The 25,134-nt window shown below is 38.6% G+C and overlaps 1 protein-coding gene across 4 annotated transcripts; it reads left to right on the top strand.

Moving 5' to 3' along the window:
* The first annotated feature begins 121 nt into the window (after window positions 1-121).
* Window positions 122-25,134, top strand: PPP2R3C (protein phosphatase 2 regulatory subunit B''gamma). Of its 4 annotated transcripts, none has more exons than XM_019832920.3 (13): window positions 122-475; window positions 5,676-5,803; window positions 9,105-9,209; window positions 9,853-9,965; window positions 10,405-10,502; window positions 12,129-12,199; window positions 15,328-15,460; window positions 15,862-15,917; window positions 15,995-16,070; window positions 16,792-16,928; window positions 19,063-19,200; window positions 22,233-22,292; window positions 24,829-25,134. In XM_019832920.3, exons 1-13 carry the CDS (start codon window positions 427-429, stop codon window positions 25,015-25,017), a joined length of 1,353 nt encoding a protein of 450 aa, XP_019688479.2. In that variant the 5' UTR covers window positions 122-426; the 3' UTR covers window positions 25,018-25,134. The 4 variants fall into 4 exon arrangements, with proteins under 4 accessions (XP_019688479.2, XP_011281492.2, XP_019688480.1 ...); XM_011283190.4 differs by having other exon boundaries at window positions 123-484; XM_019832921.3 differs by lacking the exon at window positions 5,676-5,803 and having other exon boundaries at window positions 126-484.

The raw sequence follows: 25,134 nt of genomic DNA, 5'->3' as shown, positions 1-25,134 counted from the left end.
GAGCAATGAAAAGAAATTGTGAAGGAAGAAAACCTTCCCCCCGCCCCATCCCCGGGCCGGAAACGCTTAAGGACTCCTGAGTCACGTGGCCCATACGCGCCTAAGCCCCAAGTTAAAGAACAACGTGGGGCCTCCTTATCCTGAACCTTTCAAATTGGACTTGGTGAAGTTGGGTGCTGACTTGCAGAGGATTGTTTTTAACGTCCCTTTCAAGTCCGTGTTGCCCGCTGTTAACGTGATTAGCCGTATTCGCCGCAGTGGCAATAATCGTTTGTTCGCCTCTTCAGCCGACTTCCGCCCATGTCCAACATGGCGATTGAATATTCCTGACCTTTACGGGGTTGGGCGGTGATTGCTGTCTGAGCTGGTAGGGGGTGGAGCGGTTAGTAAACAGCAAATGCAGGAGCTTCTGCGCGGGAGTCAGCCATGGACTGGAAAGAAATTCTTCGCCGGCGATTAGCGACGCCCAGCACCGGTACTAACAGTGAGTTTGGGAGGGGCTGGTCGCAGAATAGCCAGGCCCTAAATTCCTGAAGACTCGGGGAGATGCGGGAGAAGCAGCTACTGGGAGCCGCACTTTACGCTTCTATGGAAGCTCTCTCGATAAAGGCAGTTGGACTGTGATTTAGGTTTACTGAAAGGTTTGATCCCCACTTCCCGGGAAAAGGAGTTGCGGAATGAGGAGCTACCTTACCACCAACTTAACGTGGCTGTGACCTAGGCTTTTGAGGAATAATTGAGAATCCCAGTCCCAACAACTCTTTAATCCTACTATCACCTATAATCCATTGATCTTTTGTCTTTTTATTATCACACTTTTTTTTACTTCCCTCCTTATACATTTTAGATTTCATAATATATTTTTCCCTTATCCCTTCCCTTCACCTTCACGCTTGCCTGTTAACCAACCTGGTTAAAACTATCTTTCCTATTTCACACGTGCCTTCAGGGTAGCCAAAAGTGGCTGGAGAAAAACGAAACCATGGTGAATGGTCTCACTTTTAGTTCATGTCCACGAACCTAAAGGAAGTGTTTCAGTCATTTATTTACACATATTCCTTGTTTCCTTACACTCAGTTCTGGCAGTTCTCATCTTCCAGACATCCAGTTCTCCAGTATACCCTACCTACTCTTTATCTTCAGTTGATGAACTTGTGTATGTATTTGAGAAAGTCGGAGCTCACCTGTTCCCACTTACCATTTCTATCAGCCCTTTCCTCACCGTAGATGCCCATACACTCTGCCTTTACTGTTAAAATGAACTAATTGTCCCTGCTCCTATTTGAGACAATTCCTCCACTCCAACATTAGATCATGGTCCCTTTCTTTTATTCACTCTCATCTTCTCTCTCAGTTATTATCAGATTTTCCTTCTTTATTGGATCATTTCCATCAAGTGACAAACATGTTCTAATATACTCCATGTAAGAAAAATATTTTTTTAAACATTTATTTTATTTTTGAGAGACAGAGATAGAGCATGAGCAGGGGAGGGGCAGAGAGAGAGGGAGACACAGAATCTTAGGCAGGCTCCAGGCTCTGAGCTGTCAGCGCAGAGCCCGATGCGGGGCTCGAACTCATGGGCCGCGAGATCATGACCTGAGCCGAAGTCGGACGCTTAACCAACTGAGCCACCCAGGCGCCCCAGAAAAACATTTCTTCTCACATCTCCTTCCAGCTTTTGCTACATTTTTCTGTGCCGTTTATAGGAAAAGTTACATGTACTTGTACATCCTCGTCACTCTTCTCTTCTTTGAATTTTTTATAACATTTATTTATTTTTTGAGAGAGAGAGACACAGAGTGCGAGCAGGGGGCGGGCAGAGAGAGAGAGACACAGAATCCGAAGCAGGCTCCATGCCCCTAACTGTCAGCACAGAGCCCAATTTGGGGTTCAAACTCATGAACCACAAGATCATGACCTGAGCCAAAGTCAGAGGCCTAACCGACTGAGCCACCCACGTGCCCCATTCTCTGCTTTGCTCTTTTTTTTTTTTTAATGTTTATTTATTTTTGAGAGATAGACACACAGTGTGAACAGGGGAGGGTCAGAGAGAGAGGGAGACACAGAATCTGAAGCAGACTCCAGGCTTTGAGCTGTCAGCACAGAGCCCGATGTGGGGGCTCAAACTCACAAGCTGTGAGATCATGACCTGAGTCAGACGCCCAACCCACTGGGGCACCCGGGTGTCCCCTCTGCTTCGCTCTTAAACCCACCCCGTTGCATGCTTGTTATGTGCCAAGTACTGTTCTAGGCTATAGCAGTAAACAAAACAGATAAAAAAAAGTCCTTGTAGAACTTAAGCTTTAGTGTTGGGAGAGATAAATAAAATAATAAGTAAATCATTTAGGTTGTACAGCTTCTATTTAAGGCTGTTTCCTTCAGTGGTGTGCTAGATCCCATTTTTACCTATTCAAAGGTGTACTCCTGCAGTTGTCTCTGTCTCCTGCACCAGGTTTTCTTTCTCAGTCATTCCTATCAGTATTTAAACATGGTGGTATTTCTCTCACCTTAAGAAATGTTCTTGTCTTAAACTTCTACCTCTTAGCTATGCCTCATTTCCCTGTTCACCTTATATTATTGCTTGTTAAAAGAACTGTTGATTATGGGGCGCCTGGGTGGCTCAGTCGGTTGGGCGTCTGACTTCGGCTCGGGTCATGATCTCGCCATCCGTGAATTCGAGCCCCACATTGGGCTCCGTGCTGACAGCTCAGAGCCTGGAGCCTGCTTCGGATTCTGTGTCTCCCTCTGTCTGCCCCTCCCCCACTTATGCTCTGTCTCTCTCTCTCTCTCTCTCTCTCTCTCTCTCTCTCTCTGTCAAAAATAAATAACTTTAGGGGCGCCTGGGTGGTGCAGTCGGTTAAGCGTCCGACTTCAGCCAGGTCACAATCTCGCAGTCTGTGAGTTCGAGCCCCGCGTCGGGCTCTGGGCTGATGGCTCAGAGCCTGGAGCCTGTTTCCGATTCTGTGTCTCCCTCTCTCTCTGCCCCTCGCCCGTTCATGCTCTGTCTCTCTCTGTCCCAAAAATAAATAAACGTTGAAAAAAATAAATAAATAACTTAAAAAAAAAAAAACCTGTTGATTAAATCTGTACTCTAATTCCTGCTTGTCAAGATCATTAGTGATCTCTGTGTTGTTCCAGTGGTCAGTGTTTAGTCCTCACTTTCCTTGACCTGCCAGGGATATAGTAGTTCACTCTCGTCCTAAGTATACTTTCCTCTCTTGGTTTCTGGGAGACACACTCCCTTAGTTTTCTTCTCACCTCACCAGTCATCCCTTCTCAATCTTTGTTTTCTTCTCCCCAGCAATTTACCATCAGAGTGCCCAAAGCTAAGTCCTTGGTCAGCTTCTATTCTATTCTCTATCTACACTTACCTTCATGGTGAAATTAACCATTATTTTTAAGGCTTTAAATACTGTATATTTGCTTTTGTCTCCTAAATGTGTATTTCCACTTCCCAAATGCCAGACTCATATATCTAATTGCCTACTTGACATGGCCACTTGGTTTTAATAGGAATCTTTTTTTTTTTTTTTTTGAGAGAGAGTGAGAGAGCACGTGCGCAAGCCAGGAGAGAGGCAGAGGGAGAAAGAGAGAGAGGGAGGGAGAGAGAGAGAGAGAGAGAGAGAGAGAGAGAGAGAGAGAGAATCTTAAGCAGGCTGCATGCTCAGTGAGGAGTGGGGTTTGATCCCATGACCCTGGGGTCATGACCTGCGCTGAAATCAAGAGTCGGATGCTCAACCAACTGAGCCACCCAAGCACCCCTGTAATAGGTATCTTAATCTTAATTTATCCAAGACTGAACTCCTGCTTTCCTTTCTAACTTGCTCACTGGTAGCTTTCCACCTTTTTGATATTGGCCACCCCATCTGCTCAGGTCAAAATCTTTAGAGATATGTTCAACTGCTCTTTTTCTCTGATATCCACATCCAGTGTGTTTGCAAATCCTGGGACTAAAAAGAAAATATATCTAGAATATTTACTCCTAACTGCCTCCATTGCAGCCACCATGATCCAGGCCTCCACCATCTGTCACCTGGATTACTGCATTAGCCTCCTAATTGTTTCTGGTGGCTCTCTCCCTCACCAATGAGCTAGTGGCCTTGTCTTCCATTAATCTGCCTTCCCTCATCTATGTTTCCTCTGGCCCACTCTGCTACAGCCACACTCACTGCCTCCCTCTTCCCTGGACACACCAGGCACACTCCTCTATCTTAGGGCCTTGACACTGGCTATTTCCTTGCCTGGTATGCCCTTCTCCCATGATATCTGGATAGCCTGCTTCCTTGCCTTCTTCAGTTTTTTGCCCAGTTTCATCTCCATGAAGCTTTCCCAGACACTGTTGAAAGTGTTGTGTGTATGTATGGACACATGTGCATGTGTCCACTCACACATATATTTGTGTGTCCCTAGAATAGTTGAGTGAAAAAAGAATGAGTGAAATAATGAAAATGACTCTAGGGGTTTGGGCTTGGGTGACTGGATGAATACCATTAACTGGGATAGAAACATGGAATTAGGAGAAGAGTAGTGAGGTGAGGAATGGGAAATTATTAGGTATGTTGGAGTGTGAGGATGAAAATATTTTGTTTTGAATGTATGAGTTTAGAGTTCAAGAGCAGTGTCTGTGTTAGTGACATACACTTGGGACTTAGAAGTCACACTACAAAAGTTGAAATGAGGAAGAAAGAGTAACAAAAATAAATGGCCAGAAAATAAGAGAATCGACAGTGTGGTCCAAGGTTAGGAATTAACATGGCACATGTGGCAGAAATGCAGGCATAAGAGAGGTTTAGGGGAACAACTATAGGCATGTTGGAAGGAAGTGGAAAGAGGAAGAGGAGGAGGAAAGTAAACGATTGAGAAAATAGACCCCAGAATTGAAGATTTCAGTGAGGCTGAAGTGTAGGTATGATGACAGTGAGGTTTTGAATACCAGAAGGAGAGAAAAGTTATCTGAGGGTATATGAGAGTTTAAGATTTTATATAAGGTTAGTATATTTAGGAGCAGATAAGATCTGCGGTCTTGCCATGGAACTGAGTGACAGAGGTGACCCCCTCTTCAGAGTTGAGGTGTCATGGTTACTATCATAAATGTTATCCTTCCTTGATGATTAATGCAAGACATTGAGGTGAAGAACACTGCACCAGTTGCTATGGTCAACAAACTGGCAGACTGACTAAATATGATGGCTATAGGCCAGCTGCAGGTGGTTTGGTGGGTAATAGCATCCTGAGGTCTGAGCTCAGATGGACGGGGTTTGCATTAGGTAGAGGAACAGTGATTGCAAGCTGAAACTCATATGAGGTCCAGGACTGTTTTCTTACTGCTCTAGCCCCGGTGTCTAATAGTGCTCTATACGTAGTAGGTGCTCAGTAAGTACTTTTGATGGAATGAATCATGAACATGCCAGAAGTCTGTAAGGGAGGCAGTGACTTGAGGAAGAGACAAGTATAGTGATAAAAAGAAGTGAAAGGAGCAGCTGAGATATGGTTGAAGTTGCAGGGGAGGCTTTTTCAGTGGAAGATAGTGATTCTTCCTGTTTTCAGAAAATTAATATAGATGTTCAGTATCTAAGCACAATTTTCAATGTCTTTTTTGCACTGTAATTACCCTATGGTAAAAAATACTTATTCCAAAAGTGCTTTTCCCTTTTAATCTATTTTGTTACCAGAAAAAAAAAGTGAACAAGAATTAAAAGATGAAGAAATGGATTTATTTACCAAATACTACTCAGAATGGAAAGGAGATAGGAAAAACACAAATGAATTCTATAAGACCATTCCCCGGTTTTATTATAGGGTAAGTGGTATCTAAGCAAATGTCTTACAGAGTTTATAAGTGAAATGTAATTTTTAAAATGGGATCAGCATCTTTTATTTTGTATAAATACAGGATTATATTTAAAATTTTATATAATCTTTCATTGTAGTTGATCTTATTGTTTTGGAATTGATATATCTCAGGGCTTGATATAAATTGGTGTAAGAACACAAAGTTGTTACTTGGCCCCCTTTTTTTGGGTTACTGGCTTTTTATTCCTCATTTTCCTATGGATATTTGTGGTAGGTATTCTGTTGGATTATGTTGTCTTTTTATAAGACTTAGGTTTACTTGGCTGATCGCCATTTTTAACTTTTGTCTTTTACTCGTGTTCCAAGGTATAATACATTTTGCTCAAGGTTGAACTTAAAAATAGATTAAAATGGAAAACTTGAAAAGTTAGACTCAATTATGTTTCCTCATGCCAAAACCGTGAAGTCTTTGATAAAGATTATAGTAAACAGTAAGACCTTAAGAAAGCTACTTAGAGCTGAAGTTGAAGGAATAAGACCTATTTAGTATTATGTAAAATGCGACCACTGTAGAAAAGTTAACTGTGGAATTTTAGCAGAATGTCTCTTAAACCTGTTACCTTCTAAACTCAATTATAACAATATTTACAAAGAAAGTAGGAGCAATGTATTAATATAAGTGAATTACCCAGATATTCTTCAAGTACAAACTTATTTCTTCAAGTACAAACTTTTTCCAAGTAAAACAGTGTGGACATTCCTCAAAAAATTAAAAATAGTTCTATCCTATGACCCAGCAATAGCACTGCTAGGAATTTACCCAAGGGATACAGGAGCGCTGATGCATAGGGGCACTTGTACCCCAATGTTTATAGCAGCACTTTAACAATAGCCAAATTATGGAAAGAGCCTAAAAGTCCATCAACTGATGAATGGATAAAGAAATTGTGGTTTATGGGGGGCGCCTGGGTGGCGCAGTCGGTTAAGCATCCGACTTCAGCCAGGTCACGATCTCGCGGTCCGTGAGTTCGAGCCCCGCGTCAGGCTCTGGGCTGATGGCTCAGAGCCTGGAGCCTGTTTCCGATTCTGTGTCTCCCTCTCTCTCTGCCCCTCCCCCGTTCATGCTCTGTCTCTCTCTGTCCCAAAAATAAAATAAAAACGTTGAAAAAAAAAGAAAAAAGAAAAAAAAATTAAAAAAAAAGAAATTGTGGTTTATATACACAATGGAATACTACTTGGCAATGAAAAAGAATGAAATATGGCGTTTTGTAGCAACGTGGATGGAACTGCAGAGTGTTATGCTAAGTGAAATAAGTCATACAGAGAAAGACAGATACCATGTGTTTTCACTCCTATGTGGATCCTGAGAAACTTAACAGAAGACCATGGGGGAGGGGAAGGAAAAAAAAAAGTTAGAGCGGGAGGGAGCCAAACCATAAGAAACTCTTAAAAACTGAGAATAAACTGAGGGTTGATGGGGGGGGGGGGTGGGAAGGAGGGTGGGGTGGGTAATGGTCATTGAGGAGGGCACCTGTTGGAAGGAGCACTGAGAGTTGTATGGAAACCAATTTGACAATAAATTTCATATTAAAAAAAAAACTTTTTCCAAGTAAACCATTTTTATTGGAAACCTTTTTATAATACTGTTTGGCAGTCTTTTAAGAATTATATGACTAGGGGTGCCTGGCTTGCTCAATTGGTAGAGCATCCAAATCTTGATCTTGGGGTCATGAGTTTGAGCCCCACATCAGGTGTAGAAATTACTTAAAAATAAAATCTTTTTAAAAATTATATAACTAAGCCACATTTGTCATGGAAAAGAGAAAATACAGCTGATATTTTCCCATAACATTGCAGACATATAAGTATTTTTGCATGAATTCTTCTACATACTTCTGTGTACATGTATGTGTTTAGCAAAAATGGGATGATATCATACATACTTCTGCTTTTTGTATTTCATAATTTCTTAAACAGTCCACTAGACAACTGAAAATTTTCGGTAGTCTGGGGGCACAGGAAGGGAATTGACATTTATTGAGTGCCAGTGTACGTCAGAGCATTTTATATTCATGATTTCATTTAATCAGGATTATGAAATAGTATCTTACTAACCCAGGAACAGCCCTTAGATGTTGATATGATCCCATTTCTGAACCCAGGAGTCCATTTTCCTGTATTTCCAGTACTAACCTTTGGCTTGCCATTGTGGTTCCTGAGGGAAACCCCTATGTCCCATTTCTGTTTCTTCCTTCTCTCTGTGACCTCTTCCAGATCCCAGATGGTTTCCTGTCTGCAGATGCGGATTTGTGGGATGTTCTTTTTGTTGTTTCTTCTCTCTGTCTTTCCACAGCCTTGGAGAACCTAGTATCTTTATCTTTGGTCACCACTTCTCTCCTTGGCAGATTAGCTGGTTGACTAGCCACTGGAGCACAGTCAGAGTTTCATCCCCAGCCTTACTTCCCAATACTTCTTCCTTTTCGTGGGAGGGATGGCATCTTAATTCTTGGAAATGAAAGGTGGAAATCATGGCTAATTTGGATTATGGTTACTTAGCCACATTTAATGGGGGCAGAGATATGGAAGAAGAAATCCTTGAAGCAAATTGTTTGAAGTCGAATTGGAATGAGTCATTTTTAAGCCCTGTTTATGGAAATCACTCCAGTGGGCACACCCTCTACTTGGAGGGGAACATAATAGACACTGGCTTGACCATTTCCAAGGAGTAAGATCATCCAGGCTCAGAAGTCCTACTCTGCTAAGGCGGTCTATCTTCAGTTAGTCCTAATTTCATTCTGTCAGTCTAAGGTTATAGTGCAAAGAGCACTCTGAGAATATAAAATGAAACTTGGGCTGGACCGTTAGTTCTTTCTAGGCAGGGATATGGTCTTGCTGATCATTGAATTCTCTGTGGATCTTTTTTTTAAATGTGTGTTTATTTTTGAGAGAGAGAGAGTGTGTGTGCATACAAGTAGGGGAGGGGCATAGAGAGGTAGGGACAGAGGATCTGAAATGGGCTCTGCACTGACAGCAGAGAGTCCGATGCAGGGCTCAAACTCAACAAACCGTGAGATTATGTCCTGAGCCGAAGTTGGACACTTAGAACTGACTGGGCCACCCAGGTGCCCCTAAATGAACTTTTTAAATTAATAACTTGAAGTTAAGAAAAATTGAGATGCAAAAAGTAATTTGAGGGTATGTACTTAATTTATGTACTATTTTATGAGGCCAAATATATTTTACATAATCCAAAACTGTGTAAATCCTAGAATTTAGGTGTAGAGAAATTAACTCTAGTGTATTTTTAGCTGCCAGCTGAAGATGAAGTCTTACTACAAAAATTAAGAGAGGAATCCAGAGCTGTCTTTCTGCAGAGGAAAAGCAGAGAACTATTAGATAATGAAGAATTACAGGTAAGCATAGAATAAAAGGTTGCTTTGGATGTTAGCTATTTTGTATTTGTACTAAAGTCATACAGGATCTCAGGGTTTCTTAATGGAATCACTGCTGCAGAGTGGGTGAAGGCCCTGGAGCAATGGTTCCTGTCAAAGTCAGCTGCAGAACTTGCCTGGGCACAGTTCTCCTCAAAATAGTTTTGTTTTTTAAAGTCCCTAGGTGGAAACCAATTTGACAATAAACTTCATATATTGAAAAAAAATAAAGTCCCTAGGTGATTCTAACAAGGCCAAAGTTGAGAGCCACAAGTATGGGGTCAAACTGGGGGGGTTCACATCCTAGCCAGGCTCTATGATCTTGGACAGTGGACTGAACATTTCTGTGCTCCAAATCTCATTTATAAAGTAGAGATAACAGTGTCTATGTCACATAGTTATATGGATTAAGGAAGTGGTGTATAAGAAAACTTTAAACTTAGGCATTCAATAAATGCTAGCTATTTGTATTATGTTCTTAGTAATCAAAAGGATAATAGGGGATAAGATTCATCTTAATACTAAATTTCTATCAGGCTACCATTTTAATGGAAATAACACATTTAACCAATGTTAAATTTTGTTTTGTTAACTGTAACATCTTCATTTCTGCAATTCTCCTAAGAACTTATGGTTTTTGCTGGATAAGCACCAAACACCACCTATGATTGGAGAGGAAGCAATGATTAATTATGAAAATTTTTTGAAAGTTGGTGAAAAAGCTGGACCAAAGTGCAAGTAAGAATAGTATAACTAACAAAGGAGTATGTTAAACATTTTAAATGCCTCAAATAAATGTTAATGAAAATAATAAGCCAGTGGGGTGACAATTTGAGTCCATTTGAGTTATTAATCAAGTTTAATAAAATTAGTCAAAATTCTATTGGTATGAAGTTGTTAAAAGAAATAATACTTTATAATATGGAGTATTTACATACCTTGCAACTACATATATATAGTACATTTATTTACAACAGTATGGGCTTTCATTCTTAGGATGATAAAATACAAAGATGTATGACTTAATATTTTAAGTTTTGAACTACGATTCTCACTTTGATTTTTTTCGTTTTGATTTTTAATTCTTTGGATTCATGCTGTTGTTAACTAATTCAGTATAGAAGTCCTTTTTATATTATGTTGGCAGATGACTTTAATCTTTATTTCCTTTCCTTAGGCAGTTTTTTACAGCAAAAGTCTTTGCTAAACTCCTTCATACAGACTCTTACGGAAGAATTTCTATTATGCAATTCTTCAATTATGTCATGAGGAAAGGTGATTTCATTTTCATTGTGCTTAAATTCCTCTGGGAATCAAAGAGTTTTTGGTACATGCTTTTATAGTATCCCTTCCATGTGAAACAACTCTCTTAGTAAGTCTGAATAGCAGAATTTGACCCAGATTTGTTTTCTTATTACTCCATTTCTCTCCTGGAATTTACTAGAGCTGAGATTTCTTACCATAAATTTGGGTTCATTATTATAAACAAAACAAAAACATGTATCCTAAAGATACTAACTAAAAAATATTAGGGGTGCCTGGGTGGCTCAGTTGGTTAAGTATCCACCTCTTCATTTTGGCTCAAGTCGTGATCCCAAGGTCATGGGATTAAGCCCCGTGTTGGGCTCTGCACTGAGTGTAGAGCCTGCTTTAGATTCTCCCTCTCTCCCTCTCCCCCAGTTGTATGCTCTCTTTTTCTAAATAAATTAAATAAATACATACATACATACTATATATTAAAGGCTAAACCAAGAGTTTTAATGTATGGTGATTTAAATTATTTTAATTCACTGGTAATTCTATTTCACCAATATACAGTTGACTCTTGAACAACACAAGGGTTGGGGTACTGACCTCCCATGTAGTCAAAATGAGTATAAGTTTTGACTCCCCCAAAACTGACCTAATAGCTTATTATTGACTGGAAGCTTTTCCAATAATATAAACACTTGATTAACCCATATTATATATGTTATATGTATTCCATACTGTATTCTTACAATAAAGGAAACCAGAGAAAAGAATGTTAAGAAAATTGTAAGGTGGGGCACCTGGCTAGCTCAGTTAGTGGAGTGTATAACTCTTGATCTCAGGGTTGTATGTTCGAGCCCCATGTTGTTTGTAGAGATTACTTAAAAAAAAAGGGGTGCCTGGGTGGCTCAGTCAGTTCAGTCTCCAACTCTTGATCTTAGTTCAGGTCTTGATCTCAGGGTCGTGAGTTCAAGCCCTGCATTGGGCCCTGCACTGGGCTCTGCACTGGGCATGAAGCCTACTTGGAGAAAAAAAAAAAAAAAAAAAAACATAAGGAAGAGAAAGTACATTTATAGTACTATACTGTATTTATTGAAAAAAAATCCATGTATAAGTGGGCCCACACAGTTCAGACCCATGTTGTTCAAGGGTCAGCTGTATTGTAGGTTGAGTTGCCTGAGGATAGTTTCAAATTCAAAATTGTAGCATCACATTCTAGGAGTTTTTATTAAACAACCTGGAATTATGATTCCTGTTAAGTTCCAGAAAGATCTGTGAAGTTCTAGATGTATGATTTTTAACTAATACTTAGTCACGGTAATAACCTCGGTAGAATAAATGCACCTTCATTGAAGGCACAACATTACAATTGCTGTCCCTTTTTGGTGAAACACCAAGTTTAATGGATGTAGAACAATATTCTCAAGGGCATGAACTTTATTGTCACTTTAGGCAGGGTAGACGTGTTGATATCTGCCATTAATTATATGGTATATTTCATTACAAACAATTTTGGGGTAATATATGTGTGAGAAATGTTTGTAGAGTTACTAGTTTGTCCCCCTAATCTAGCTGTCTATCTCCTTTTATCCAAATATATGCTAAAGGACAGATCTTAAAATTACATTTCATCTTCTTATGTATTGTCAGTTTGGCTTCATCAAACAAGAATAGGACTCAGTTTATATGATGTTGCTGGACAAGGGTACCTTCGGGAATCTGTAAGTATTAACTTATTTTAATAATTACTGTAGACACCAAAATATTAACAGTAGTTATCACTGGTTGGGTTACAGGTGATTCTTATATTGTTTTTGTTTTTGCAAATAATGTGTTCCCCCCAAGAAACTTTTAAAATGTACATTGACCACAAGAATTCCTTTTTAGATTCTTTTCCTCCAACTTTTTTTCTCCAACTTCTAAAAAGAACCTTTCAAAAAGAAAATAAAAAGAATATAGTGTTTAAACAGCATTAAAATTCATTAAAGAAACAGAGGAAAGCTTTTGGTTATTCATGAGTGTCATAAATGATAGGGCCAGGAATTTTTCAGGCTGACAAAGATCAAAAAGTTCGTTAATGCATTTAAGAAGGGAATATAAAATAGGGTGTGGTTCCCAGACTCTCAATTCATGGTGCCCTTAGTATCTCCGTAATTTTTGCATAGTTCCTCTACATCAAAAGAAATACCTAACAGTTGCATTTATTAACCAGCTGGTTCTAAATAATTTATGAAAGTATCCATTAAGCTTATTATTGTATTAGCCATTTGAAAAAATAATACACATAAGTTGAAAATAAGTAATATTTTTGCTTCATTCTTAAATTACAATTACTAACGGAATCTGTGCCCATGGAGCAATGTATGGGTAGTCAAACTTGGCAATTAGTCATCCTCATTTCCTATTCCATACTAATTTTCCTGTGGTACTTGCTTTATCACCACAACCATCAAGAACCTAGCTTTGCAAAGATTGATGTCATTAAAAAGCACATATCTCAATCAGTGTTGAAAATGTGAACTACCTTGAGCTCATAGCTCTAGCTCATAGTGACATCTATTATGTACTCTTTGGCAGATGTCACTGTTCTCCTGAAATTTTGAAAATACCCTGCTGCACCCCTGTGAGCTTACTGCAGCATTCCTGGGGCACAATTTGGGAACTGTTGGTTTAGCCTTGACTTGCTGGTGGGAGTGTAAAGTAGGTGTGGGCTTTTGGGGCAAGGTGGGCAATTTGCCAGTGTCTATCAAAATTATGAACATGCACATTCTTAAAAAAATTTTTTTTAATGTTTATTCATTTTTGAGAGAAAAGAGCATGAGTGGGGGAGGGGCAGAGAGAGATGGAGACAGAATCCAAAGCAGGCTCCGGGCTCTGAGCTGTCAGCACAGAGCCCAATGCGGGGCTTGAACTCACTGACCGTGAGATCATGCCTTGAGCCGAAGTTGGACATTTAACAGACTGAGCCACCCAGGCGCCCCTGAACATGCACATTCTTTGACTCAGCAATTTCACTTACAGAAATTATGTCCCATGTTCTCTCATAATATCTGTGAATGGAAAATTAGCTTATTGTCCCTGGAGTATTGTTTTTAGTATCACAAAAGATTAGAAACAGTCTAAATGTCCATCAGTAGAAGACTGGTTAAATGGATTATGGTACACATTTACAACTACATGGATGGAAGTAGAGTGTATTAAGTTAAGCGAAATTAGCCAGAGAAAGACAAATATATGTCCTCACTGATTTGAGGAATTTAAGATACAAAACAGATGAACATAAAGGAAGGGAAGCAAAATTATATAAAAACAAGGAGGAGGACAAAACGTTAAGAGACTCTTAAGTATAGAGAACAAACAGGGTTGCTGGAGGGGTTCATGGGAGGGGGGATGGACTAAACGGGTAGAGGCATTAAAGAATCTACTCTTGAAATCATTGTTGCACTATATGCTAACTAACTTGGATGTAAATTTAAAAATGAATTAATTAAAAAAATGAAAAGAGAGCAAAAAAATAAATAAAAATTGGGGTGCCTGGGTGGCTCAGTCGGTTGAGCGCCCAGGTCATGATCTCATGCTCATGAGTTCAAGCCCCGCGTCCAGCTCTGTGCTGACAGCCCAGAGCCTGGAGCCTGCTTTGGATTCTCTGTCTCCCTCTCTCTCTGCCCCTCACCTGCTTGCGTGCTCTCTCTCTATCTCTCTCAAAAATAAATAAATATAAAATTTTTTTTTGAAAATAAATGGATTATGGTACATCTGTACAATGAAAAAATACATAACTATTTAAAAACAAGAACCTTGGGGTGCCTAAGTGGCTCAGTCGGGTAGGCATCCGATTTCAGCTCAGGTCATAATCTCATGGTTTGTGAGTTCAAGCCCCACATCAGGCTCTGTGCTCACAGCTCACAGCTTGGAGCCTGCTTCAGATTCTGTGCCTCCCTCTCTCTCTGCCCCTGTCCCCCTTTCTCTCTCTCTCTCTGTCTCTGTCTCTGTCTCTGTCTCTGTCTCTCTCTATCTTTCTCCCTCTCTCAAAAATAAATATTTTTTTAAAAATTTAAATACAAAAATTTAAAAAATAAAAGCAAGAAGCTCTTTGAGAGCCAGGATTGAATGACTGTAAAGTATGTTAAGTGATAAAAGCAAGATACAGAAGAATTTGCATAGTTTGCTGCTATATCCTTCATAAAAAGAGAAAGAGAGGGGCTCCTGGGTGGTTCAGTTAGTTAAGCAGCCAACTTCAGTTCATGGTCTCACAGCTCAAAGGCTTGTGAATTTGAGCCCCATGTCGGGCTCTGTGCTGAGAGCTCAGAGCCTGGAGCCTGCTTCGGATTCTGTGTCTCCTTCTCTCCCTGCCCCTCGCCTGCTCATGGTCGGTCTCTCTCTCTCTCTCTCTCTCTCAAAAATAAATAAACATTAAAAAAATTTTTTTAAGAGAAAGAGAAATACACATATATATGTATTGGTTTGTATGTGCATAAGTTATTTTGGAAAGATGCATCAGAAGCTGATATAGGTTACCTCTGGGAAGAGGAAATAGACGAGACTTTCAATGAATACTTTTTGTTCCTTTTGAATTTGGAATTTTGTAGAATGTATTACTCAAAAATATGTTAAAATTGAAATAAAAAATAAATTTGTAGAAACACAATTTAATATGTTTACCACTCACATAGTTATATAACTAATTTAAGTAGTTTAATTATTTAAGTTTTACCACTCACATAGTTAATATACTATTAATGCTGAATGATTTTTAGGACTGAAATTCAATATTCCAGTATCTAATGAAGAAACAAGATTAGACATTTAACACTTTGATTTAACATTTTGATTTGTTTTATTCTTTCAGGACTTAGAAAACTACATATTGGAACTTATCCCTACTTTGCCACAATTAGATGGGCTGGAAAAGTCTTTTTACTCCTTTTATGTTTGTACAGCAGTTAGGAAGTTCTTCTTCTTTTTAGACCCTCTAAGAACAGGTAAAAGAAAATCTTATCTTAGATATTATAAGGATATTATTCTAAATCTAAATAAGCAGAGAAGTCATTAAGATGTCATTTATTTTTCTAACATGTCATTGCCCTTAATATATAAATATCTTTTATGATTTATTTGCACCAACTATAACGAGCTGTGTGACACTGGGCATGTCACCTAACCTCTAAAATGGTGTATGAATTGGTTAATCAGTGGCTCCTTCCAGTTCTAAAAAACAGTTATTCTGTTCTGATACTTGCTCTTCCTGTTATGTAATATACGGAGAATTGGTTCTTTTTGATGTAAAATATGAAACTTTAAAATACCAATTGTGTGATTAAATACCTTTATAAAATTGAGTTCCTCTATTTTTTTTAAATGAAATTGTGTTTGTTCTTTAAAGGGAAAATTAAAATTCAAGATATTTTAGCATGCAGCTTCCTAGATGATTTATTGGAGGTAAATATGTTTTTAAAATATTTAATTATATCACTTGACAGTTACTGTCTTCTAATCATGTCTCTGTGTTTATTTAGTTAAGGGATGAGGAACTGTCCAAAGAGAGTCAAGAAACTAATTGGTTTTCTGCACCTTCTGCCTTAAGGGTTTATGGTATGGTTCCTGTCATAATGCTAAAATTTGAGTTATCCTTTCCTCAGTTAATTGGTGTTCAAAGAACAGTTTTATACATAGGCTAATTTAGCTTAGGATCAAAGTATTCTAATTACCTTAAGAGCTAGTATTATAAATTACTAAAATTTACTTGTCATTTTCTTGCTCTTTAATAGAACATACAGAATGTAATTTGACCCTTTCTTAATGACTCAGGAGCATCTTTCTGAACATCAGCTATTATCTTGCATTGTGATTAAAATGCCACTGCTGTCAGTATCCAGAGGCAGGTGTTCTAGGGACTGTTTGCTTATTTCCTTTAATTTCATTAGTCTGCTACACTATTCTCTTGGGTGATCTTCTGATTCATTTTGGCATCCTTGATCTCTGCTTTCAAATACTAACATTTCAGTGCTTTTTATTGACCCCTATCTCTCTCTAATTTCAACACCTAGGAAAGTTTTAAACGCCTGCAAACTGAAAACAAATAATGATGTGGAATAGCCCAAAGGCCATGGCCTTCATGATGGGTTTTCTTTGACTGGTTCTAGCTTAAGGGCTGGTGTGACAGAGTCCAGGGATAGTTGATCTTAGGGCACTACCCTAATATAGTTTGAAAATCAAAGTATTAGCCAATAGAAAGAACTTTTTGTGTTTATTCTTTTGTATTCTAATTAGAATTTTACTTTTGTCCTGTCTTTTTATAACTTTTGTTCCCAAGGCCAGTATTTGAATCTTGATAAGGATCACAATGGCATGCTCAGTAAAGAAGAACTCTCCCGCTATGGAACAGCAACCATGACCAATGTCTTCTTAGACCGTGTTTTCCAGGAGTGTCTCACATATGATGGAGAAATGGTAGTAGTTTAAAGCTCTGATAAGTTTTAAAAATTTAGGCTCCCACAACTCCCACAAACCCTTTTCTTGATGTGATACAGCATTATTTTTACATCTATCTTAAAAAGTCCGAACTAATCAAATTGTTTGAGTTTTGGAGACTTTGATCTTAAGGAAAGTTCACTTTAAACATGGACTCAGGACAAATACAAAATTTTAATATTTTCATTTCATTATCGTCTCTTTTTTTTTTTAATGTTTCAAGTTTTTATTTAAATTCTAGTTAGTTAACATACTGTGTAATATTAGTTTAAGGAGTAGAATTTAGTGATTCATCACTTATGTAACACCCAGTGCTCATCACAACACGTGTCCTCCTTAATACCCATCACCCATTTAGCCTATCCTCTGCCCACCTCCCCTGAAGAGTATGGACTAGTGAGAAAACAAAAAAAAAAAATCTCAAATGGGCAAATCCTATCGACTGTTTTCATATAGATGATTCATTCTTTAAACTACCAGGTCAGGTATAGTACCACAGATGCCATGGTTTAAATCTAAGAATCAGGTTGTATTATTTTCTGTAAGTGGCTATGTTAGTACCTAACAATTAACATGCACCTGTCCTTTTATCCCAACAATGCAAAATACTTTAGGAAATTCTAACTAGTATTTTATGTTTTTTTATTTATTTTGAGAGAGAGTGAGAGTGCACGGGGGAAGGGCAGGGTAAGAGGGGAGAGAATCCCAAGCAGGCTCCACACTGTCGGCACAGAGCCCACTGTGGGGCTCCAACTTATGAAATGTGAGATCACGACCTGAGCTGAAACCGAGTTGGACACTTAACTGACTGAGCCACCCGGCTGCCCATCTAGCGTTTTAAAATGTTAAAACACATTTTAATAAAATAAACATTTAAAAAAATGCTGTTAAAAACACATGTTAGGGATGTGATAAATTGTCAAATGAATGACAGTTAAGAAATGGTCGGGTCGCCTGGGTGGCGCAGTCGGTTGAGCGTCCGACTTCAGCCAGGTCACGATCTTGCGGTCCGTGAGTTCGAGCCCTGCGTCAGGCTCTGGGCTGATGGCTCAGAGCCTGGAGCCTGTTTCCGATTCTGTCTCCCTCTCTCTCTGCCCCTCCCCCGTTCATGCTCTGTCTCTCTCTGTCCCAAAAAAAAAAATAAACGTTGAAAAAAAAATTTTTAAAGAAATGGTCATATTGTCAGAAGAGAATTGGGGTTTTAGGTTTTATCATTTAGCTTTAATAGCAGTTTTCTGAATAACATAATTGATAGCTGGTGGCACAGGAAAAGGAGGGAAAGGTGCAGAAACTCTGTGACTCCTACGGCTGTCTACACTCAAGAGTGAGGAGCTTGTACTATTCTAATGACTTCTGGTGAATAAAGTAAACCAGAGGCTTCAACTGTGAACGGAGTTAGACCATGATGAGGCTGCATCTCTTTAGCTCTTTATATTGCAATTTATGCAAAAAGGAATTCTTAATGTTAGCCTAAAAAAGTATTTTCCAAGAATAGAAATTTTTTTTCTAAGTGAGAATCTCTCGTGTTCTTTTCACCATGCAAAAGTAATCTGAATATGCCTTTTTTGTTCTCCTTATGTCATTCTAGCTTTTATTTGTGCTTTTTTCCATTTCTTTGCAGGAGAACAGTTTCAGTTAAAGTAGAATGTCTGGTAGTCTTAAGATGGCTTCTTACTGGAAATCATCTGATTTAAAAATGTTTAAACAGTATTTCAAAGTAACTATTTAAACATACTATTCTATTCATTCCAGATAAACTCCCCCCCCCCCCCAAAACTGACCACATTGAAATGAAGATGCTAATTTAGTGGCATTGTACGATAGCTTGGTCACTGTCCTGTCCATTTCAAAGGCATAATCAAAGAAAATTACTCCTTAAAGCAGCAAATCTCTCGTAAGAAAATGAGCTGTGTCCCCCAGACTATATCCAATACAGATTAACTGCTAAGTAGAATTCCTAGAAACCAATATTAAGTATACAAGTGGATGTCTCATTTCATATTAAAAAAAAATTGCCATCTTTGATTGTAAAATGGCTTCAATTCATTAGATACTCACTTGAAAAGTTAATTCCAAATAAGGCTTCTAATGAACATCCTTTTCTTTTCTGTAGGACTATAAGACCTACCTGGACTTTGTTCTTGCGTTAGAGAATCGAAAAGAACCTGCAGCTCTGCAGTATATTTTCAAATTACTTGATATTGAGAACAAAGGATATCTGAATGTCTTTTCACTTAATTACTTCTTCAGGGTAAGTCTCATTTAACAAAACGTTTACTAATAGATGTTAGAAGCAAATCAAGTCTGCTTTTAGTTTTTTTTTTTTCCTATTTAAATTGACTAAAAGCTGATTAGATTAGTTGTAGAACACTAAAAAAGTGCAAATATGTAAGGGGTTATACTGGACATGGAGATACAGATATGCATGAGAAATTCGTTGCTTTGGTGATCAAAAACTAATGTGTAAAATCCTACAGAAGCTTCAATTAAACAGTTCAGAAAAGTTAGAACTTTTGCAGACTTTGGTAGTAGTAGATTCTTTTATTTTTTATTTATTTATTTTTTTAAATGTTTATTTTTTTGAGACAGAGAGAGACGGAGCATGAACAGGGGAGGGCCAGAGAGAGAGGGAGACACAGAATCCGAGGTGGTCTCCAGGCTCTGAGCTGTCAGCACAGAGCCTGATGTGGGGCTTGAACTCACGGATGGTGAGGTCATGACCTGAGCCGAAGTCAGACGCCCAACCGACTGAGCCACCCAGGCGCCCCAGTAGTAGATGCTTTTAAATGCTGTGCTGTAAAAAAAAAAATTATTTTTGTATGTATTTTAATATTTATTTTTGAGAGAGAGATACAGACAGAACACAAGCAGGAGAGGAGCAGAGAGAGACACAGAATCCGAAGCAGGCTCCAGGCTCCAAGCTGTCAGCACAGAGCCCGACATGGGGTTCACACTCACAGACTGTGGGATCATGACCTGAGCTGAAGTTGGACGCTTAACTGACTGAGCCACCCAAGCACCCCTTATTATCATATTTAAAATAATTTTAGAACTGGCTTGGGGCGCCTGGGTGACTCAGCCAGTTGGGCATCTGACTCTTGATTTCGGCTCAGGTCATGATCCCAGACTCATGGGATTGAGCCCCATGTCAGGTTCTATGCTGTCAGCCCAGAGCCTGCTTGGGATTCTCTCTCTCCCTCTGCCCCTCACCCCTGTGTCACACGTGTACTCTCTAATAAACAAAAAGAAAGTAACTTAGAAATAGGAATAATAATAATAAATTTAAAACTGGCTAGAATTGTGTGCCACATTTCAGCATGAAAACATTATTGCTGAAGTACTTATATTGCACCTTAGGTGGTCCCAGGGAATAACATGATGAGTTCTGAAGGGAAATTTAATTGTATCTTATCTGATAAGCCTTCAGGTGCACAAAGTATAAAAGTAGGAATGTCTGCCCTTTTAAGACAAATCATTACTAAATTTGGTGACTTTTCCATTTGGTAGAATAATTTTGTATAGTAGTATTTCATTCCATTATCTTAGAAGACTAAGTGATTTTTATATGGTTAAGACAACAGTAGGAAGAAATGGCTTTTTTTAAATGATAAAAATGACATTTTCACATCTTTCTCATAAACCATTTTTCTCCAGAGGCTTTCTCTTTGCCATTTAAAAATTTTAGATATTTTAAAAATAACTATTTGGTTTCTGAGTTTCATACTATGTATTTCTTAGTTTCATGTTAAATTCTCTAAAACTTCCATTATGATTTCCTAGGTCGTAATGACTGCAAATATTAGGATAAATTACAATTGCAGTATTAGTATACATTTTTTAGAAACTGAGTCAATGGCTAATATAAGAATATAATACCAACTCATCATAGGGATCTCCCACTTTAGGCAGACCCTATTCAATGAAGATTCAATTTTAGGAAAACAAAGTAAATGTATCTTTTGGAAATTAAACCCTCAACTCTTTTTCATAAAGATTTCTTTATAACATTCTTATAATACTAAATTTTGTCAAATATTTTATATTGGTGTGCCTGGGTGGTTCATTCGCTTAGTGTCCGATTCTTGATTTCAGCTCAGGTCATGATTCCACGGTCGCAAAATCGAGCTGTGTGCTTAAGATTCTTTCTCTCTCCCTCTGCCCCTCCTGCTTGCTCTCATTTATTTTATCAAAGTATTTAGGCTTGGTTGTGTGGGCTAAGGTAATTATTTATTGGTACTGAGTCCTGCAGTCCTAAGCTGTTCATAAAGTCTTTGTACGTCAATATTCCAGTTATAAAGTGGGCCTAGATGTTGCACTCTAGATCATACCTCCAGGTCTACCCCTCTAGTAGCTGGGGGTGTACTTAAAGATTCTCATCTACTTCAAAGAGATGCCCTGTGCACACACTGATACCAGTGGCACCACATACTGAGTAAGCACCTGCAACGTATGTATTTGACTATTTACCAAGAATTTTCCAGTGAATGACTCTCACCTAAAATATTTATTAGTCCAACTGGATCACAGTAGTTTCTTTAGTTAGGGTTTTTTGTTGTTGTTGTTCTTAAAGGTTCTAAAAAAGTTTGAGGGAGTTTTGCTTACATTTTTTTCTGTCAAGTAGAAGGCAAAGTATAGGGTGGGAGGCAGAGGTGGTGTATTGGGTGTCTTAAAGAATGGTGAGGGTATGGGGCGCCTAGGTGGCTCAGTAGGTTAAGTGGCCGACTTCAGCTCAGGTCATGATCTCACGGTTTGTGGGTTCAAGCCCCGTGTCAGGCTCTGTGCTGACAGCTCAGATCCTGGAACCTGCTTCGGATTCTGTGTCTACCTCTTTCTCTTCCCCTTTCCTGCTCCCGCGCTCTCTCTCTCTCTCTCAAAAATAAACATACATTAAAAAAAAAAAAAAAAAAGAACGGTGAAGGTTTGAACAGCATTCCTGGAAAATGAGTGGATCAGGCATCACAGATTAATCGCTAGGCCATGTAAAGGCCGATCTGAGGTTGGAGACCATTCCTATATGGTAGCAATAACCTGTAGACTTTTTTTTCTGGGATTCTCAATAGCAACGTTATGTATCTTGAAAGGTTGGTAGTTACACTGAAATTGTTTAAGTTTGGCCAACTGGATGTGAAGCAAGGTCAAGGAAGTTGAGAATATTGGCAAGAGTGGTTGAAATGATAAGGCTTGTGGTCTGATAGGAAAGGAAGTGGAACTAGAAAGGGGCCTTGGGACAGGAAGGGGGCTGTTGTGCATTTTTTATTTACAGACTTATTTCTATCCATACAGGCCATACAGGAACTAATGAAAATCCATGGACAAGATCCGGTTTCATTTCAAGATGTCAAGGTTATCTTTTCTTTCCTTTTCAGTAAGCTCTACACCCACATAGAGCTTGAAGTCATGACCAGGAGTTGCATGCTCTACTAACTGAGCCAGCCAGGCTCCTCTACCTTTTCTTTTAATATATGTAATACAGATAATCACCTATATTAAATGAAATTTTATATGAAAGAAACTTATGAACTATGAAGTGAATGAAATCAAGTATTTGCTGTTACTTGCTCTGTACCAATATTTAAATCATTAGTAACTGAGACCACACTTGGACTAATGATTTGTATAGTTAATGATTTTAGCATGTCAGTCTGTATTTTCATCGGAAGCATTCATTCATTTGATTGAAAATTAAGAGAATCCATATAACCTGCATCCTTTGGCAGCCTATTCCAAGTTAAAATGAATTTTTAACTTGGTAACTATAGTTGACCCTTGAACAACACAGGAGCTAGGGGCAATACCCTCCCTGCTCACCCAAGCAGTTGGAAATCCACGTATAACTTTTTAAAAAATGTTTATTTATTTTGAGAGAGAAAGAGAGTGTGTGTGCAAGCAGGAGAGAGGCAAAGAGAGGGAGAGGATCCCAAGCAGGCTCCACGCTGTCAACAGAGCCCGATGCAAGACTCGATCCCACGGAACCGTGAGATCATGACCTGAGCTGAAATCAAGAGTCAGATGCTTAACCAACTGAGCCACCCAGGCGCCCCCCTCTCCCCCACCTATAACTTTTGACCCCCTGGAACTTAATTAATAGCCTACTTTTGACTGGAAGCCTCACATAAACAATAACATAAACAGTTAACACATATTTTATATATTACATGTTTTATATACTATATTTTTAAAAATGAAGCTAGGGAAAAAATATTGAGAAAATCATAAGGAAAAGAAAATGCATTTACTGTATACTGTATTTATCAAAAATATCTATGTCTAAGTGGACCCATCCATTTCAAGTCCATATTGTTCAAGAATCAACTATATTTAGGTTTGGACACTTTTTAAATCTGCTACTTCAAAGGTCTTGCTTGCTTTGATACTATTACGGAGACATCAGTCTTACAATATGAAAACTACCACTGTTTGAAACACGTGCTGCTACTTAGCATTTTTGTAGACTTTACCAGCTATGAAAAACATTCAGTATCTAGTACAGATTCAGGTTCAGGCTAAGTAAATAATAAAATAACACATCCAGTTTTAATTAAGTATAAAACAATAATAATAATAAATGAGACAAATCTGAAACTATGCAACAGGCAATCTAAGAATTAGTAATTTTAAATTGCCACTAACCTAGAAAGGGACATTTCACAAACATACAAGATTAAAAGCTCATAGATTTCATTTACCTGAATTCTTCTAATCTTTTTAAAATGTAATATCCCGGGGCGCCTGGGTGGCGCAGTCGGTTAAGCGTCCGACTTCAGCCAGGTCACGATCTCGCGGTCCGTGAGTTCGAGCCCCGCGTCAGGCTCTGGGCTGATGGCTCAGAGCCTGGAGCCTGTTTCTGATTCTGTGTCTCCCTCTCTCTCTGCCCCTTCCCCGTTCATGCTCTGTCTCTCTCTGTCCCAAAAATAAATAAACGTTGAAAAAAAAAATTTTTTAAAAAAATAAATAAATAAAATAAAATGTAATATCCCTCTTTAAATGCTACTAAATCCTGAGTAATTTTCCTGCAAAAAGATTAGAAAACGTGCATCTCATTCCTTGTAAATATTCATATAGTATACCTCATAATATAGAAGAGATTTTTCCATCTATTCCAGTAACTTTTAGCACAATTTCATAGTTATTCTGGAATTCCTTGATACTGAATGTCCCTCACCCACCACCCATCTTAGATCCAGAGTATAAAACATTGACATCACTATTGGAAATGAAGCGTTGTCATTATCTTGGCTCTGGAAGCATTTAAGTTTTTAGTTTGAGCTGAGTTTGCACTTAAATCAAGACCTTGCTTTACCAACAATTAGAAGACAACATTAAAGTATAAGATACTTATTGGGGCGCCTGGGTGGCGCAGTCGGTTAAGCGTCCGACTTCAGCCAGGTCACGATCTCGCGGTCTGTGAGTTCGAGCCCCACGTCGGGCTCTGGGCTGATGGCTCAGAGCCTGGAGCCTGTTTCCGATTCTGTGTCTCCCTCTCTCTCTGCCCCTCCCCCTTTCATGCTGTGTCTCTCTCTGTCCCCCAAAAAATAAATAAACGTTGAAAAAAAGAAGTATAAGATACTTACCATGTATTCAAAGAACACTGCATTAGTTTTACCACTAATTAGCTATATAGCTTGGATCAGATGAAACTCCAAGCCTCAGTTTCTTTCTGTCTTAAGATGAGAGATAGATGCCACATACCTAAGGAATCTTCCAGTAAAAATTTGATTGTGTGTAGGGAAAAGGAGTTGTCTGTTAAATGGAAAAGAAAAAAACTAGAACAAAAAATTTTACATGAGGTCAAGTGCCAGCCTTGAATTTCACATCACTATATGAAAGAAATTAAGTTCATCAGGTACCAGGTTTCATTGTATTTTTTTCTCTCTCACAGGATGAAATCTTTGACATGGTTAAACCAAAGGATCCTTTGAAAATCTCTCTTCAGGATTTAATCAACAGTAATCAAGGAGACACAGTCACCACCATTCTAATCGATCTGAATGGCTTCTGGACTTATGAGAACAGAGAAGCCCTTGTTGCAAATGACAATGAAAACTCTGCAGACCTTGATGATACATGATCTCTCAAAGACTAGACTGTGTTCATTAAGATAAACTTGAATGCTGCATGCAAAACCTTTCAAGCTGGATCCTTAGAAATGGCCTAAATAAAATACTTTATATGCCTATAGAACACA

This window comes from Felis catus, chromosome B3 (assembly GCF_018350175.1).
Source record: "Felis catus isolate Fca126 chromosome B3, F.catus_Fca126_mat1.0, whole genome shotgun sequence".
NCBI classification, from domain to species: domain Eukaryota; kingdom Metazoa; phylum Chordata; class Mammalia; order Carnivora; family Felidae; genus Felis; species Felis catus.
This window is presented reverse-complemented; position numbering and strand designations above follow the sequence as displayed.

What these genes read in the sequence shown, in the direction of transcription:
- PPP2R3C (XM_011283190.4), top strand. Translation starts at nt 427, where the DNA reads ATGGACTGGAAAGAAATTCTTCGCCGGCGATTAGCGACGCCCAGCACC. An exon ending in GCCCAGCACCGGTACTAACA is followed by an intron (nt 485 to 5,675) that starts GTGAGTTTGGGA and finishes TTTTGTTACCAG; the next exon opens with AAAAAAAAAGTGAACAAGAA. An exon ending in CACTTAATTACTTCTTCAGG is followed by an intron (nt 19,201 to 22,232) that starts GTAAGTCTCATT and finishes CTATCCATACAG; the next exon opens with GCCATACAGGAACTAATGAA.